Source organism: Oncorhynchus mykiss, chromosome 15, assembly GCF_013265735.2.
Source record: "Oncorhynchus mykiss isolate Arlee chromosome 15, USDA_OmykA_1.1, whole genome shotgun sequence".
In the NCBI taxonomy this organism is placed as follows: Eukaryota; Metazoa; Chordata; class Actinopteri; order Salmoniformes; family Salmonidae; genus Oncorhynchus; species Oncorhynchus mykiss.
The window spans coordinates 9997566-10013816 of NC_048579.1; the positions used below are offsets into that span (position 1 = coordinate 9997566).

The 16251-nt window shown below is 43.8% G+C and overlaps 1 protein-coding gene across 3 annotated transcripts in view; it reads left to right on the forward strand.

Annotated features, from left to right (window-relative positions):
* Nucleotides 1–16251, forward strand: part of LOC110489566 (semaphorin-5A) — a 282353-nt gene that overhangs the window by 126467 nt on the left and 139635 nt on the right. For all 3 annotated transcript variants that reach the window (XR_005036038.1, XM_036943684.1, XM_036943683.1), the window contains exons 7-8: nt 10547–10760; nt 13513–13798. Coding sequence is in view for 2 of the 3 variants with exons in the window: in XM_036943684.1 (XP_036799579.1) it covers nt 10547–10760; nt 13513–13798 (500 nt within the window). In the remaining variant the exon portion in view is untranslated. The remainder of the gene's footprint in view (nt 1–10546; nt 10761–13512; nt 13799–16251) is intronic.

Here is a 16251-nt window from a genome sequence, read left to right on the forward strand (position 1 = left end):
AGGAAGCGAGGAGAGGGAGCGAGGAGATAACAATATACATTTAGTTTCCTTCCACTAAGTCATAAAGTAGGATGCATATCCTGTTCATTAATAATGTAGTCACTGTTCAAATGTCCTCATTCAATATTCTAATTAATTTTAACACCATACCAATATGTATGGCCTCGAATGGCAGGATTATATTTGCCATTGTGAGTAAAGTGGGAATGCAATCCTCTATCCATGGTATTGATCATGACGATGATGATGATGATGGTGGCGACGATGACATAGAGCCTATTATTGCAGACCCAATGTCCTCATCTATCCTGTAGACAGCTAGGAATCATTGACTCAGACATCTAATACCTCCTAGCCTGTCACTCTCTGTGTCTGATGACGTTTCTGAGTCGGCTGCCAGGAAGTGTCACATGGCAACTGACCAGGAAGAAACGAAGCGGAAGCGAGATGAACTGAAAGCCCAGTCAGTAGCGCTGAGTGTGTGTCTCACAAACTCATTCCTCCCATTGGTTTACTATGAGTCAGCCTCTATCTACACTCTACTCCTATTAGACCCATCTTCCAGGTCAGCCTCTATCTACACTCTACTCCTATTAGACCCATCTTCCAGGTCCAGCTTGACCCAAACACTTCCCTCAACACACAGGAAGAGCTCCATCAATACCCCCTTTTCATCTCAAACGTCCGGCACAGACACAGACACTCTGGTGGGTTGAGCTGGGTCAGGCCGGAGGCCCGGAGCGGAGGTAGTTTGTGTGGCCGGAACCAACAGTGATCCAAGTCGACCCACTGTAATAAATCTATCCAAAGTGACCCGTTCTGTTGTGCTGTTTGAATAAGTGTCACGTCCCTAGAGGAAGTAGAAAGTCCATCTCTCGTTGATTAACCCGAAACTACAGCCAGCATTATAGAGAAGCTTTAGTGTGTCCGTCAAACAAGGCTTGTGTTCTGTATGGTTAGATATTGTGGAACCCCAATTGGAGAATATAGTATTTATAATTCAGTATTTATAATTTATTTGTGTTTCCAAGGGTTTCCATCGAAACAAACATTTATTTACACAACAGTATGCGTCTACCCAATAAATTGTAACAAGAAAATGTTGGTTTATATAAATCCACTCAGAAAAAAACATGACTTCAGCTTAGATTGATAGGAATGGAGGTGAAAATCTCGCTCTAAGCATATTTTATTCACCGTGAGATTTCACGGTTACACCATGTGTTATAATGACATATCAACACCGTACACGTTCCACCTCTTAAACGTATTCAGAACTGCTGCCTCAGGTTATGCTGCGTGACTTTTTAGTGGGAACAAGTGTCAGGGCCATGTGTAGGTTGAGCTGTTAAGTATTTTTAAACACAGAGAGCTGGATTTGGCCCGCTTTCAAAGGCAGGCAAACCAAACGTCTGAGCACCGAGTCTCACATCGAGCTGCTTGTGAAAACGGAAAGGCTTTCCTTAAGTAATAACAAGTTACCCAGGGCTTTCATTCATCCAGTGATGTGGTTTAATTACGCTTTACTCAGGGATTTCTTTAAGTCAGTGAGGGCGTTTAATAACGCATTATCCAGGTCAACAGATGGATTTCACTAGAGTCATTATAATGATCCAACTGTACCAGGAGGAATAACAAGTCATTATAATGACACAACTCTACCAGGAGGAATAACAAGTCATTATAATGACACAACTCTACCAGGAGGAATAACAAGTAATTATAATGACAGAACAATACCAGGAGGAACAACAAGTCATTATAATGACACAACTCTACCAGGAGGAATAACAAGTCATTATAATGACCCAACTCTACCAGGAGGAATAACAAGTCATTATAATGACCCAACTCTACCAGGATTAACAAGTCGTTATAATGACCCAACTCTACCAGGAGGAATAACAAGTCATTGTAATGACACAACTCTACCAGGAGGGATAACAAGTCATTATAATGACACAACTCTACCAGGAGGAATAACAAGTCGTTATAATGACCCAACTCTACCAGGAGGAATAACAAGTCATTATAATGACACAACTCTACCAGGAGGAATAACAAGTCGTTATAATGACCCAACTCTACCAGGACAAATAACAAGTAATTATAATGACACAACAATACCAGGAGGAATAGCAAGTCATTATAATGACACAACTCTACGAGGAGGAATAACAAGTCATTATAATGACCCAACACTACCAGGAGGAATAACAAGTCATTATAATGACACAACAATACCAGGAGGAATAACAAGTCATTATAATGACACAACATTACTAGGAGGATTAACAAGTCATTATAATGACCCAACACTGCCAGGAGGAATAACAAGTCTATATAATGACCCAACTCTACTAGGAGGAATAACAAGTCATTATGATGACCCAACACTACTAGGAGGAATAACAAGTCATTATAATGACCCAACACTACCAGGAGGAATAACAAGTCATTATAATGACCCAACTCTACCAGGAGGAATAACAAGTCATTATAATGACCCAGCACTACTAGGAGGAAAAATAAGTCACTATGATGACCCAGCACTACTAGGAGGAATAACAAGTCATTATAATGACATAACACTACTAGGAGGAATAACAAGTCTTTATAATGACCCAACTCTACTAGGAGGATTAACAAGTCATTATAATGACCCAACACTACTAGGAGGAATAACAAGTCATTATAATGACACAACTCTACCAGGAGGAATAACAAGTCATTATAATGACCCAACTCTACCAGGAGGAATAACAAGTCATTATATTGACATAACACTACTAGGAGGAATAACAAGTCATTATAATGACACAACTCTACCAGGAGGAATAACAAGTCATTATAATGACACAACTCTACCAGGAGGAATAACAAGTCGTTATAATGACCCAACTCTACCAGGAGGAATAACAAGTCATTATAATGACACAACAATACCAGGAGGAATAACAATTCATTATAATGACACAACTCTACGAGGAGGAATAACAAGTCATTATAATGACCCAACTCTACCAAGAGGAATAACAAGTCATTATAATGACCCAACACTACCAGGAGGAATAACAAGTCTATATAATGACACAACAATACCAGGAGGAATAACAATTCATTATAATGACACAACTCTACGAGGAGGAATAACAAGTCATTATAATGACCCAACTCTACCAAGAGGAATAACAAGTCATTATAATGACCCAACACTACCAGGAGGAATAACAAGTCGTTATAATGACCCAACTCTACCAGGAGGAATAACAAGTCATTATAATGACACAACAATACCAGGAGGAATAACAAGTCATTATAATGACACAACTCTACGAGGAGGAATAACAAGTCATTATAATGACACAACAATACCAGGAGGAATAACAAGTCATTATAATGACACAACACTACTAGGAGGAATAACAAGTCATTATAATGACCCAACACTACCAGGAGGAATAACAAGTCTTTATAATGACCCAACACTACTAGGAGGAATAACAAGTCATTATAATGACACAACTCTACTAGGAGGAATAACAAGTCATTATAATGACCCAACTCTACCAGGAGGAATAACAAGTCATTATAATGACATAACACTACTAGGAGGAATAACAAGTCATTATAATGACACAACTCTACCAGGAGGAATAACAAGTCATTATAATAACCCAACTCTACCAAGAGGAATAACAAGTCATTATAATGACACAACATTACTAGGAGGAATAACAAGTCATTATAATGACCCAACACTACCAGGAGGAATAACAAGTCTATATAATGACACAACTCTACTAGGAGGAATAACAAGTCATTATAATGACCCAACACTACTAGGAGGAATAACAAGTCATTATAATGACACAACTCTACCAGGAATAATAATAACTCTTTATAATGACACAACTCTACCAGGAGGAATAACAAGTCGTTATAATGACACAACTCTACCAGGAGGAATAACAAGTTGTTATAATGACCCAACTCTACCAGGAGGAATAACAAGTCATTATAATGACCCAACAATACCAGGAGGAATAAAAAGTCATTATAATGGCACAACCCTACCAGGAGGAATAACAAGTCATTATAATGACATAACACTACTAGGAGGAAATACAAGTCATTATAATGACACAACTCTACCAGGAGGAAAAACAAGTCATTATAATGACACAACTCTACTAGGAGGAATAACAAGTCATTATAATGACACAACTCTACCAGGAAGAATAATAACTCTTTATAATGACACAACTCTACCAGGAGGAATAACAAGTCGTTATAATGACACAACTCTACCAGGAGGAATAACAAGTTGTTATAATGACCCAACTCTACCAGGAGGAATAACAAGTCGTTATAATGACACAACTCTACCAGGAGGAATAACAAGTCATTATAATGACATAACACTACTAGGAGGAATAACAAGTCATTACAATGACACAACTCTACCAGGAGGAAAAACAAGTCATTATAATGACACAACTCTACTAGGAGGAATAACAAGTCATTATAATGACACAACTCTACCAGGACAAATAACAAGTCATTATAATGACACAACAATACCAGGAGGAATAACAAGTCATTATAATGACACAACTCTACGAGGAGGAATAAGAAGTCATTATAATGACATAACACTACTAGGAGGAATAACAAGTCATTATAATGACACAACTCTACCAGGAGGAATAACAAGTCATTATAATGACACAACTCTACCAGGAGGAATAACAAGTCATTATAATGACACAACTCTACCAGGAGGAATAACAAGTCGTTATAATGACCCATCTCTACCAGGACAAATAACAAGTCATTATAATGACACAACAATACCAGGAGGAATAACAAGTCATTATAATGACACAACTCTACGAGGAGGAATAACAAGTCATTATAATGACACAACTCTACCAGGAGGAATAACAAGTCGTTATAATGACCCAACTCTACCAGGACAAATAACAAGTAATTATAATAACACAACAATACCAGGAGGAATAACAAGTCATTATAATGACACAACTCTACGAGGAGGAATAACAAGTCATTATAATGACACAACACTGCCAGGAGGAATAACAAGTCTATATAATGACCCAACTCTACTAGGAGGAATAACAAGTCATTATAATGACCCAACACTACTAGGAGGAATAACAAGTCATTATAATGACCCAACACTACCAGGAGGAATAACAAGTCATTATAATGACCCAACTCTACCAGGAGGAATAACAAGTCATTATAATGACCCAACACTACCAGGAGGAATAACAGGTCATTATAATGACCCAAAGCTTCTAGGGGAAACTACAAGTGTGTGAACCTCTATAGGAAATACGGCGGTATGGTGAAGGTGGAGTTTTTTTCTTAGCATTGGTCCTGTGATAGATATTTTGTTGTTAAGCCTTTTCTCAAATAGATTTGTTCAACTCCTGCATCCTCTCTCCTCTGTCCTCTGTCACCTCCCTTTTTCAAAAATTTCAAAGGTAAGCGAGGAAATGGGAAGTGGACAGAAATGAGACTCTCCTTCACCACTCGCTTGTCATCAGGCAAATTACTTGCACAGGGGAGTAAAACTCAAAATACATATAAAAACAATTGTAGCTATTTTTTTGCATTCTTTTCTCCTCTGGGAAAACAACAACTGCTTCAAAGGTGGTGTTGCAGATATTAAACTCTTCCGCAATGGACTCAGGTTTACGCTATCCTGATGAAGGACTCAGGTAGGATACGCTATCCTGATGAAGGACTCAGGTAGGATACACTATCCTGATGAAGGACTCAGGTAGGATACGCTATCCTGATGAAGGACTCAGGTTTATGCTATCCTGATGAAGGACTCAGGTTTACGCTATCCTGATGAAGGACTCAGGTTTACACTATCCTGATGAAGGACTCAGGTTTACGCTATCCTGATGAAGGACTCAGGTTTACACTATCCTGATGAAGGACTCAGGTAGGATACGCTATCCTGATCAAGGACTCAGGTTTATGCTATCCTGATGAAGGACTCAGGTTTACACTATCCTGATGAAGGACTCAGGTAGGATACGCTATCCTGATGAAGGACTCAGGTTTATGCTATCCTGATGAAGGACTCAGGTTTACACTATCCTGATGAAGGACTCAGGTAGGATACGCTATCCTGATGAAGGACTCAGGTTTATGCTATCCTGATGAAGGACTCAGGTTTACACTATCCTGATGAAGGACTCAGGTTTACACTATCCTGATGAAGGACTCAGGTTTACACTATCCTGATGAAGGACTCAGGTAGGATACGCTATCCTGATGAAGGACTCAGGTTTACACTATCCTGATGAAGGACTCAGGTTTACACTATCCTGATGAAGGACTCAGGTTTACACTATCCTGATGAAGGACTCAGGTAGGATATGCTATCCTGACGAAGGACTCAGGTTTACGCTATCCTGATGAAGGACTCAGGTTTACGCTATCCTGATGAAGGACTCAGGTTTACGCTATCCTGATGAAGGACTCAGGTTTACACTATCCTGATGAAGGACTCAGGGCGGATACACTATCCTGATGAAGGACTCAGGTAGGATACGCTATCCTGATGAAGGATTCAGGTTTACGCTATCCTGATGAAGGACTCAGGTTTACACTATCCTGATGAAGGACTCAGGTAGGATATGCTATCCCGACGAAGGACTCAGGTTTACGCTATCCTGATGAAGGACTCAGGTTTACGCTATCCTGATGAAGGACTCAGGTTTACGCTATCCTGATGAAGGACTCAGGTTTACGCTATCCTGATGAAGGACTCAGGTTTACACTATCCTGATGAAGGACAGGGCGGATACACTATCCTGATGAAGGACTCAGGTAGGATATGCCATCCTGATGAAGGACTCAGGTTTACGCTATCCTGATGAAGGACTCAGGTTTACACTATCCTGATGAAGGACTCAGGGCGGATACGCTATCCTGATGAAGGACTCAGGGCGGATACACTATCCTGATGAAGGACTCAGGTAGGATACGCTATCCTGATGAAGGATTCAGGTTCACGCTATCCTGATGAAGGACTCAGGTTTACACTATCCTGATGAAGGACTCAGGGCGGATACGCTATCCTGATGAAGGACTCAGGGTTACGCTATCCTGATGAAGGACTCAGGTTTACACTATCCTGATGAAGGACTCAGGGCGGATACACTATCCTGATGAAGGACTCAGGTAGGATACGCTATCCTGATGAAGGACTCAGGTTTACGCTATCCTGATGAAGGACTCAGGTTTACACTATCCTGATGAAGGACTCAGGGCGGATACACTATCCTGATGAAGGACTCAGGTAGGATACGCTATCCTGATGAAGGATTCAGGTTTACGCTATCCTGATGAAGGACTCAGGTTTACACTATCCTGATGAAGGACTCAGGGCGGATACGCTATCCTGATGAAGGACTCAGGGCGGATACGCTATGCTGATGAAGGACTCAGGGCGGATTCACTATCCTGATGAAAAGTGGCTAACGAGGAGGGAAGGACACTCTTCCATTCACCTACTAACAAATTGACACTCTCCTCTACCAGTTTTGGTTTCCGGGACACAAAGGAGAGAGGATGGAGGAGAGAGGACTGGAGGAGAGAGGACTGGAGGAGAGAGGACTGGAGGAGCGAGGATTGGAGGGGAGAGGATTGGAGGAGAGAGGACAGACTTTTTCCCAAATTAGTGTGTGGTTTAGGATAGGGTAAAGGAACTGTGTAGGTAGCCTTTGTCTTACCCTGGCTGATTCTCCAGGGGTTGGATTTGTATCCAAAACTGATAACAAAAGGGAGGATTTATTTGACCTTAATTTAACTAGGCAAGTCAGTTAAGAACATATTCTTATTTTCAATGACGGCCAAAGAACAGTGGGTTAACTGCATTGTTCATGGGCAGAATGACAGATTTTCACCTTGTCAGCTCTGGGATTCAATATTGCAACCTTCCAGATAATAGTCCAACCCTCTAACCACTAGGCTACCTGCCTCGCCCCTCTAACCACTAGGCTACCTGCCTCCCCCCTCTAACCACTAGGCTACCTGCCTCCCCCCTCTAACCACTAGGCTACCTGCCTCCCCCCTCTAACCACTAGGCTACCTGCCTCCCCCCTCTAACCACTAGGCTACCTGCCTCCCCCCTCTAACCACTAATCTATGTGCCGCCCCCCTCTAACCACTAGGCTACCTGCCTCCCCCCTCTAACCACTAGGCTACCCGCCTCCCCCCTCTAACCACTAGACTACCTGCCTCCTCCCTCTAACCACTAGGCCACCTGCCTCCCCCCTCTAACCACTAGGCCACCTGCCTCCCCCCTCTAACCACTAGGCTACCTGCCTCCCCCCTCTAACCACTAGGCTACCTGCCTCCCCCCTCTAACCACTAGGCTACCTGCCTCCCCCCTCTAACCACTAGGCTACCTGCCTCCCCCCTCTAACCACTAGGCTACCTGCTTCCCCCCTCTAACCACTAGGCTACCTGCCGCCCCCCTCTAACCACTAGGCTACCTGCCTCCCCCCTCTAACCACTAGGCTACCTGCCGTCCCTGCACTCTAACCACTAGGTTACCTGCCTCCCCTCTCTAACCACTAGGCTACCTGCCTCCCCCCTCTAACCACTAGGCTACCTGCCTCCCCCCTCTAACCACTAGGTTACCTGCCTCTCCCCTCTAACCACTAGGTTACCTGCCTCCCTCTCTAACCACTAGGCTACCTGCCTCCCCTCTAACCACTAGATTACCTGCCTCCCCCCTCTAACCACTAGGCTACCTGCCTCCCCCTTCTAACCACTAGGCTACCTGCCGTCCCTACACTCTAACCACTAGGCTACCTGCCGCCCCCCTCTAACCACAAGGCTACCTGCCTCCCCCCTCTAACCACTAGGTTACCTGCTTCCCCCCTCTAACCACTAGGTTACCTGCCTCCCTCTCTAACCACTAGGCTACCTGCCTCCCCTTTAACCACTAGATTACCTGCTTCCCCCCTCTAACCACTAGGTTACCTGCCTCCCTCTCTAACCACTAGGCTACCAGCCTCCCCTCTAACCACTAGATTACCTGCCTCCCCCCTCTAACCACTAGGCTACCTGCCTCCCCCTTCTAACCACTAGGCTACCTGCCTCCCCTCTAACCACTAGATTACCTGCCTCCCCCCTCTAACCACCTGGCTACCTGCCTCCCCCTTCTAACCACTAGGCTACCTGCCGTCCCTACACTCTAACCACTAGGTTACCTGCCTCCCTCTCTAACCACTAGGCTACCTGCCTCCCCTCTAACCACTAGATTACCTGCCTCCCCCCTCTAACCACTAGGCTACCTGCCTCCTCCCTCTAACCACTAGGCTACCTGCCTCCCCTCTAACCACTAGATTACCTGCCTCCCCCCTCTAACCACCTGGCTACCTGCCTCCCCCTTCTAACCACTAGGCTACCTGCCGTCCCTACACTCTAACCACTAGGCTACCTGCCGTCCCTACACTCTAACCACTAGGCTACCTGCCGTCCCTACACTCTAACCACTAGGCTACCTGCCGTCCCTACACTCTAACCATTAGGCTACCTGCCTCCTCTACACTCTAACCACTAGGCTACCTGCCGCCCCTATTTGAGCTGGGTACTGTAAGATGGTCCTACGGTAACGATAAGTGACAGGTTTTTTCCTAGAGGAGAAAAGCAGTTTCACAGGCATTATAGTTCATGGGACTCCAATATCCTTATTTTTAATCTGAGCTCTGTACAAATGTCAATTACCTCTTGGACATGGAGGGCTGATAATGTACAAGACAAGACGTGCGTGTGTGTATGTGTGTGTTGACTGTGTGTGTGGTGGAAGCAATGATTAGCATTAGCATGAATGGAGTGGATGATAATCATGACAAGAATGTAATGAGATGAAGAATTCCTACTTATAAGCACAAGCACTCTGCTCTCACATTGCTTTGCCTTGAACTTGTATTATCATGATCAGTTATTCAAGTCAAACTCCCAAATATCTCCCTCGTCCTGTGGTAACCAAGCAACATCCCAAGTGCTCAATGTTTAGCCTTGTCTCATTGTGTGATCGTTCTGCTGCAACTGACAGTAATGGAGACCCCACCTCACCTGCTCCACCTCTGTCCCCCTCTCCCCCCACCTCATCTCCTCCACCTCTGTCCCCCTCTCTCCTCCCCCTCATCTCCTCCACCTCTGTCCCCCTCTCCCCCCCTCATCTCCTCCACCTCTGTCCCCCCCCCACCCTCATCTCCTCCACCTCTGTCCCCCTCTCTCCTCCCCCCCTCATCTGCTCCACCTCTGTCCCCCTCTCTCCTCCCCCCCTCATCTGCTCCACCTCTGTCCCCCTCTCTCCTCCCCCCTCATCTCCTCCACCTTTGTCCCCCTCTCCCCCCCTCATCTGCTCCACCTCTGTCCCTCTCCCTCTTCCCCCCCTCACCTCCTCCCCCTCTCCCTCCTCCCCCTCTCCCTCCTCCCCCTCTCCCTCCTGCCCCGCCCCCTCCTGCCCCGCCCCCTCTAGCTGACCAACCTGACAGAGATCCATGACCAGATCAGTGGGATGGCCCGTTGTCCCTACAACCCTCTCCATAACTCCACAGCCCTGATCACGTCCAGTGGAGATCTGTATGCTGCTACCGCCATGGACTTCTCTGGCAGAGACCCAGCTATCTACCGCAGTCTGGGGGGGCTGCCGCCTCTACGCACCGCACAGTACAACTCCAAATGGCTGAATGGTAGGCCAGGGTACTGGGTAAAGGAAAGGGGAGTAGGGGATTGTGGGGTGTTATTATACAATGCTTAGGACAACTCCAAATGGCTGAATGGTAGGCCAGGGTACTGGGTAAAGGAAAGGGGAGTAGGAGATAGTGGGGTGTTATTATACAATGCTTAGGACAACTCCAAATGGCTGAATGCTAGGCCGGGACCTGGAAGGAAGTGAAGGGTAGGGGGATAAGCAGTAGTAGTATAGAGATGTAGAAAAGGGGTTGAAGGAGGTAACTTGTGATGTCTGTCACTGTCACACAGTTCACCGATGACAAGACCATAAACACACTTTGTTTTGTTCTCGTTCCTTTCAAGACAACAAGGGCTCAAAGTCTTTAACTTCTTTAAAAAAAATAATAATTATGTCACAAAATCTTTCTCGTTCTTTATTGACATTTTTGCCTCTTTCCTTGTCGAAGGACATCAAAGTGAAATTTTCATCTGGTAGTGAAACAATGAAATCAGCGTGTCGGCCTGAAGAGCTCAGTGTGTTCCAGTTCAGAAGCACAGCCCCCCTGGAACAAGGCTGCTGATTGAAAACGCTGCTTCACTCATTCTCTCCCTCTAAAAGAGTCAATCTCTTGTCAACCATGGATCTGATTCGCTTTAAACCAATAAAATACAACCATAAAAATAAATATATACTGTGGATAAAAAGGCTCCACGTGTTGCAGCAACCTTTGAGAAAAGGGTTCAGCAACTCATTTTATGTCAAATAGATTTCTCTTTCTCTCTCTCTCTCTCTCTCTCTCTCTCTCTCTCTCTTCTCCAGTGATGCTGTGCAAAGCTGAGGAGGAGAAGACCGTTTGAAAGAGCAACAAAAAAAAATAATGTTTAATTTAAAAGTGGATTAAATCACTGTCAAGGAGGATAATGCATGTGGTTAAGGTCCAATAATGTCACACATAAAAATGAACACCCCAGCAATGAGTGGATGTGGGAGGTCAGCAGATTTACGGCACTACATCACTGCTTTGGTGATTCCTCATCTGAATCTGTAGGCTTCCCAGGATGAATAATAGGTTTCACTATTGGAACACAAAAGTCATTCATAAAAATGCCATCATTTATTTCCCCTAATCACCTTTACCTCACAGCTCTACATCAAGATCCTATGGACCCCCCTAAATAAATAAACATAAATATGGGTTGTATTTACAATGGTGTTTGTTCTTCACTGGTTGCCCTTTTCTTGTGGCAACAGGTCACACATATTGCTGCTGTGATGGCACACTGTGGAATTTCACCCAGTAGATATGGGAGTTTTTCAAAACTGGGTTTGTTTTCAAAATTGGGTTTGTCTGTGTAACCTGAGGGAAATATGTGTCTCTAATATGGTCATACATTGGGCAGGAGGTTAGGAAGTGCAGCTCAGTTTCCACCTCATTTTGTGGGCAGTGTGCACATAGCCTGTCTTCTCCTGAGAGTCAGGTCTGCCTAAGACGGACTTTCTCAATTGCAAGGCTATGCTCACTGAATCTGTACATAGTCAAAGCTTTCCTTAAGTTTGGGCCAGTCACAGTGGTCAGGTATTCTGCCACTATTTATTGTCTGTTTAGGACCAAATAGCATTCTAGTTTACTCTGGGTTTTTTTGTAAATTCATTCCAAATTGTCAAGTAATTATCTTTTTGTTTTCTCATGATTTGTTTGTGTCTAATTTTGTTGCTGTCTTGAGGCTCATTGAGGTCTGTTTGTGTTTGTGAACAGAGCCCCAGGACCAGCTTGCTTAGGGGGCTCTTCTCCAGGTTCATCTCTCTGTCGGTGATGGCTTTGTTGTGGAACGTTTGGGAATCACTTCCTTTTTTTGGAATTTAACAGCTCTTTTCTGGATTTTGATAATTAGTGGGTATCAGCCTAATTGTGCTCTGCATGCAATATTTGGTGTTTTGCATTGAACACTGAGGATATTTTTGCAGAATTCTGGTGTTTGCCCCATTTTGTAAATTATTGGTTGGTGAACGGACCCCAGACCTCACAACCATGAAGGGCATTGGGTTCAAGTGTATTCTCTCTCTCTCTCTCTCTCTCTCTCTGGCTTTTTCTCTTGAATCCCTCGATCTTGCTATCTCTCTATTGCTCTCTCTCTCTCTTGCTATCTCTCTATTGCTCTCTCTCTCTCTCTTTCTCACTCTCACTCGCTCTCAAACTCCTCTGTTTTCTCTCTTGCCCTTCCCCCTCTTTCAACAGCGCCTAACTTTGTCTCCTACTTCAACAGAGCCTAACTTTGTCTCCTACTTCAACAGAACCTAACTTTGTCTCCTCCTTCAACAGAGCCTAACTTTGTCTCCTACTTCAACAGAGCCTAACTTTGTCTCCTACTTCAACAGAGCCTAACTTTGTCTCCTACTTCAACAGAGCCTAACTTTGTCTCCTACTTCAACAGAGCCTAACTTTGTCTCCTCCTTCAACAGAGCCTAACTTTGTCTCCTACTTCAACAGAGCCTAACTTTGTCTCCTACTTCAACAGAGCCTAACTTTGTCTCCTACTTCAACAGAGCCTAGCTTTGTCTCCTACTTCAACAGAGCCTAACTTTGTCTCCTCCTTCAACAGAGCCTAACTTTGTCTCCTATTTCAACAGAGCCTAACTTTCTCTCCTACTTCAACAGAGCCTAACTTTCTCTCCTACTTCAACAGAGCCTAACTTTCTCTCCTACTTCAACAGAGCCTAATTTTGTCTCATCCTTCAATAGAACCTAACTTTGTCTCCTACTTCAACAGAGCCTAACTTTGTCTCCTCCTACGACATCGGGAACTTCACCTACTTCTTCTTTCGGGAGAACGCGTTGGAACATGACTGTGGTCGGACCGTGTTCTCACGTGCTGCCCGGGTCTGTAAGAACGACATTGGAGGACGCTTCCTATTGGAGGACACCTGGACCACGTTCATGAAGGCTCGGTTGAACTGCTCTCGACCGGGAGAGATACCGTTCAACTATAATGAACTACAGGGAACGTTCTATCTGCCAGAGTTAGACCTGCTCTATGGGATCTTTACTACTAACGTGTAAGAAATACATTCTAGACACACAGAGACACACAGAAACACACAGAAACAGAGACACACAGAGACACACAGAGACACACAAAAACAGAGACAGGCAGAGACACACAGAGACACACAGAATCAGAGACACACAGAAACAGAGAGACACAGAGACACGGAGACACACAGAAACAGAGATACACAGAGATACACAGAGACACACAGAGACACGGAGACACACAGAAACAGAGATACACAGAGATACACAGAGACACAGAGATACACAGAGATACACAGAGATACACAGAGACACAGAGACACATGGAGACACACAGAAACAGAGATACACAGAGATACATGCAGAGAAACACTCAGAGAAACACAGAGAAACACACAGACACACACTTTACCCTCTCTAACATGGGCCTGTGCAGACTTACTCTGTCACAATGGGCAGGACAAGGCAATGGTCAGAGATACCAGCCAGAGAGGGTAGACTCCAGAGGCGGCTGGTGGGATGAGCTATAGGAGGACAGGCTCATTGTAATGGAATGAATGGAACGGTATCAAACACATGAAACGTATGGAAACCACACGTTTGATGCAGTTCCATTTATTCCATTCCAGCCGTTACAATGAGCCAGTCCTCTCATAGCTCATCCCACCAGCCTCCACTGTGTACTCTGCCTAGAGGTTCCTCCATGGCTTTTCGTATTATGGTCAATAAACCTTGAAGTGGGCAAAACACTGAAGTATGCTTCAGGTACAGCTGATAATGAACAGTCATATTATACTATCATCATTCACTCACGTTTAGTTTGACAGTTTGATTCAGACTAGTTTCTCTCATGTTATTTTATAATATCTTAGAGAAGACACATTCTTGTTAAAGTGACAGTTTGAAAATTCAAAGCTATTCATCAGGCCCGATCTGGACACTTAGCCAGAGAGGCAGAACCTCTTAATTGAAGCCCGGTGTTAAATGTATAGTCAATTTAGACCATCCATCACTCACAGTGTGATCTGAGTCCACAGACACGATCTGGTAGGGACAGATATAAAGGTATATACCAGTCAGCTAGCATTGTGTCTGCTTAGTTGGCTTCTTAATCTATCTCTCTCTATATACATACTATATATACAGTACCAGTCAAGCGTTTTGAGACACCTATTCATTCAAGGGTTTTTCTTTATATTACTATTTTCTACATTGTATAATAATGGTGAAGACATTAAAACTATGAAATTACACATATGGAATCATGTACTTGTTGGCTGTTTTTCCTTCAATTTGCAGTCCAACTCATCCCAAACCATCTCAATTGGGTAGAGGTTGGGTAATTGTGGAGACTAGGTCATCTCCATCACTCTCCTTCTTGGTCAAATAGCCCTTACACGGCCTGGAGGTGTGTTGGGTCATTGTCCTGTTGAAAAACAAATGATAGTCCCGCTAAGCGCAGACCAGATGGGATGGCGTATCTCTGCAGAATGCTGTGGTAGCCATGCTGGTAAAGTGCGCCTTGAATTCTAAGTAAATCCAAGACAGTTTCACCAGAAAAGCACACCCACACCATCACACCTCCTCCTCCATGCTTCATGGTGGGAACCACACATGTGGAGATTGTCTGTTCACCGACTCTGCATCTCACGGCAGTTAGAACCAAAAACCTCAAATTTGGACTCATCAGACCAAAGGACTAATGTCCATTCCTCATGAGAGCCAGTTTCATCATAGCTCTTGATGATTTTTGCGACTGAATTTGAAGAAACGTTCAAAGTTCTTGGATTTTTCAGGATTGACTGACCTTCATGTCTTAATGTAATGATGGACTGTTGTTTCTCTTTGCTTATTTGAGCCGTTCTTGCCATAATATGGATTTAGCCCTATTTGGTAAAGGACCATCTTCTGTATACCAAACCTACCATGTCACAACACAACTGATTGGCTGAAATGCATGAACTTCTTTCAGATCATTGGGACGCTAGCGTCCCACCTCGACAACATCCGGTGAAATTGCAGTGCGCGTAATTCAAAATACAAAAGTAGTAATATTAAACATTCATCAAAATACAAGTGTTATACACCATTATTTAGTTTAGAATCTTGGTAATCGAACCGCTTTGTCCGATTTACAATAGGCTTTACGGCGAAAGCATAACATTTGATTGTCTGAGGACAGCGCCTCACCCACTTCCTGCATTAACACGAATTCATAGCCTGCACAGGTGTCACAAAAATCTAAAATAGCGATAAAATAAATCACTTACCTTTGAAGATCTTCATCTTTTTACAATCCAATGGGTCCCAGTTACACAATGAATGGTTGCTTTGTTCGATAAAGTCCTTCTTTATATCCCAAAAATGTCAGTTTATTTGGCGCGTTTGATTCAGAAATCCACCTGTTCTCGCCCAACATGCCTACAAAGGAATCTAAAAAGTTACCTGTAAACTACGTCCAAACAATTCAAACAAC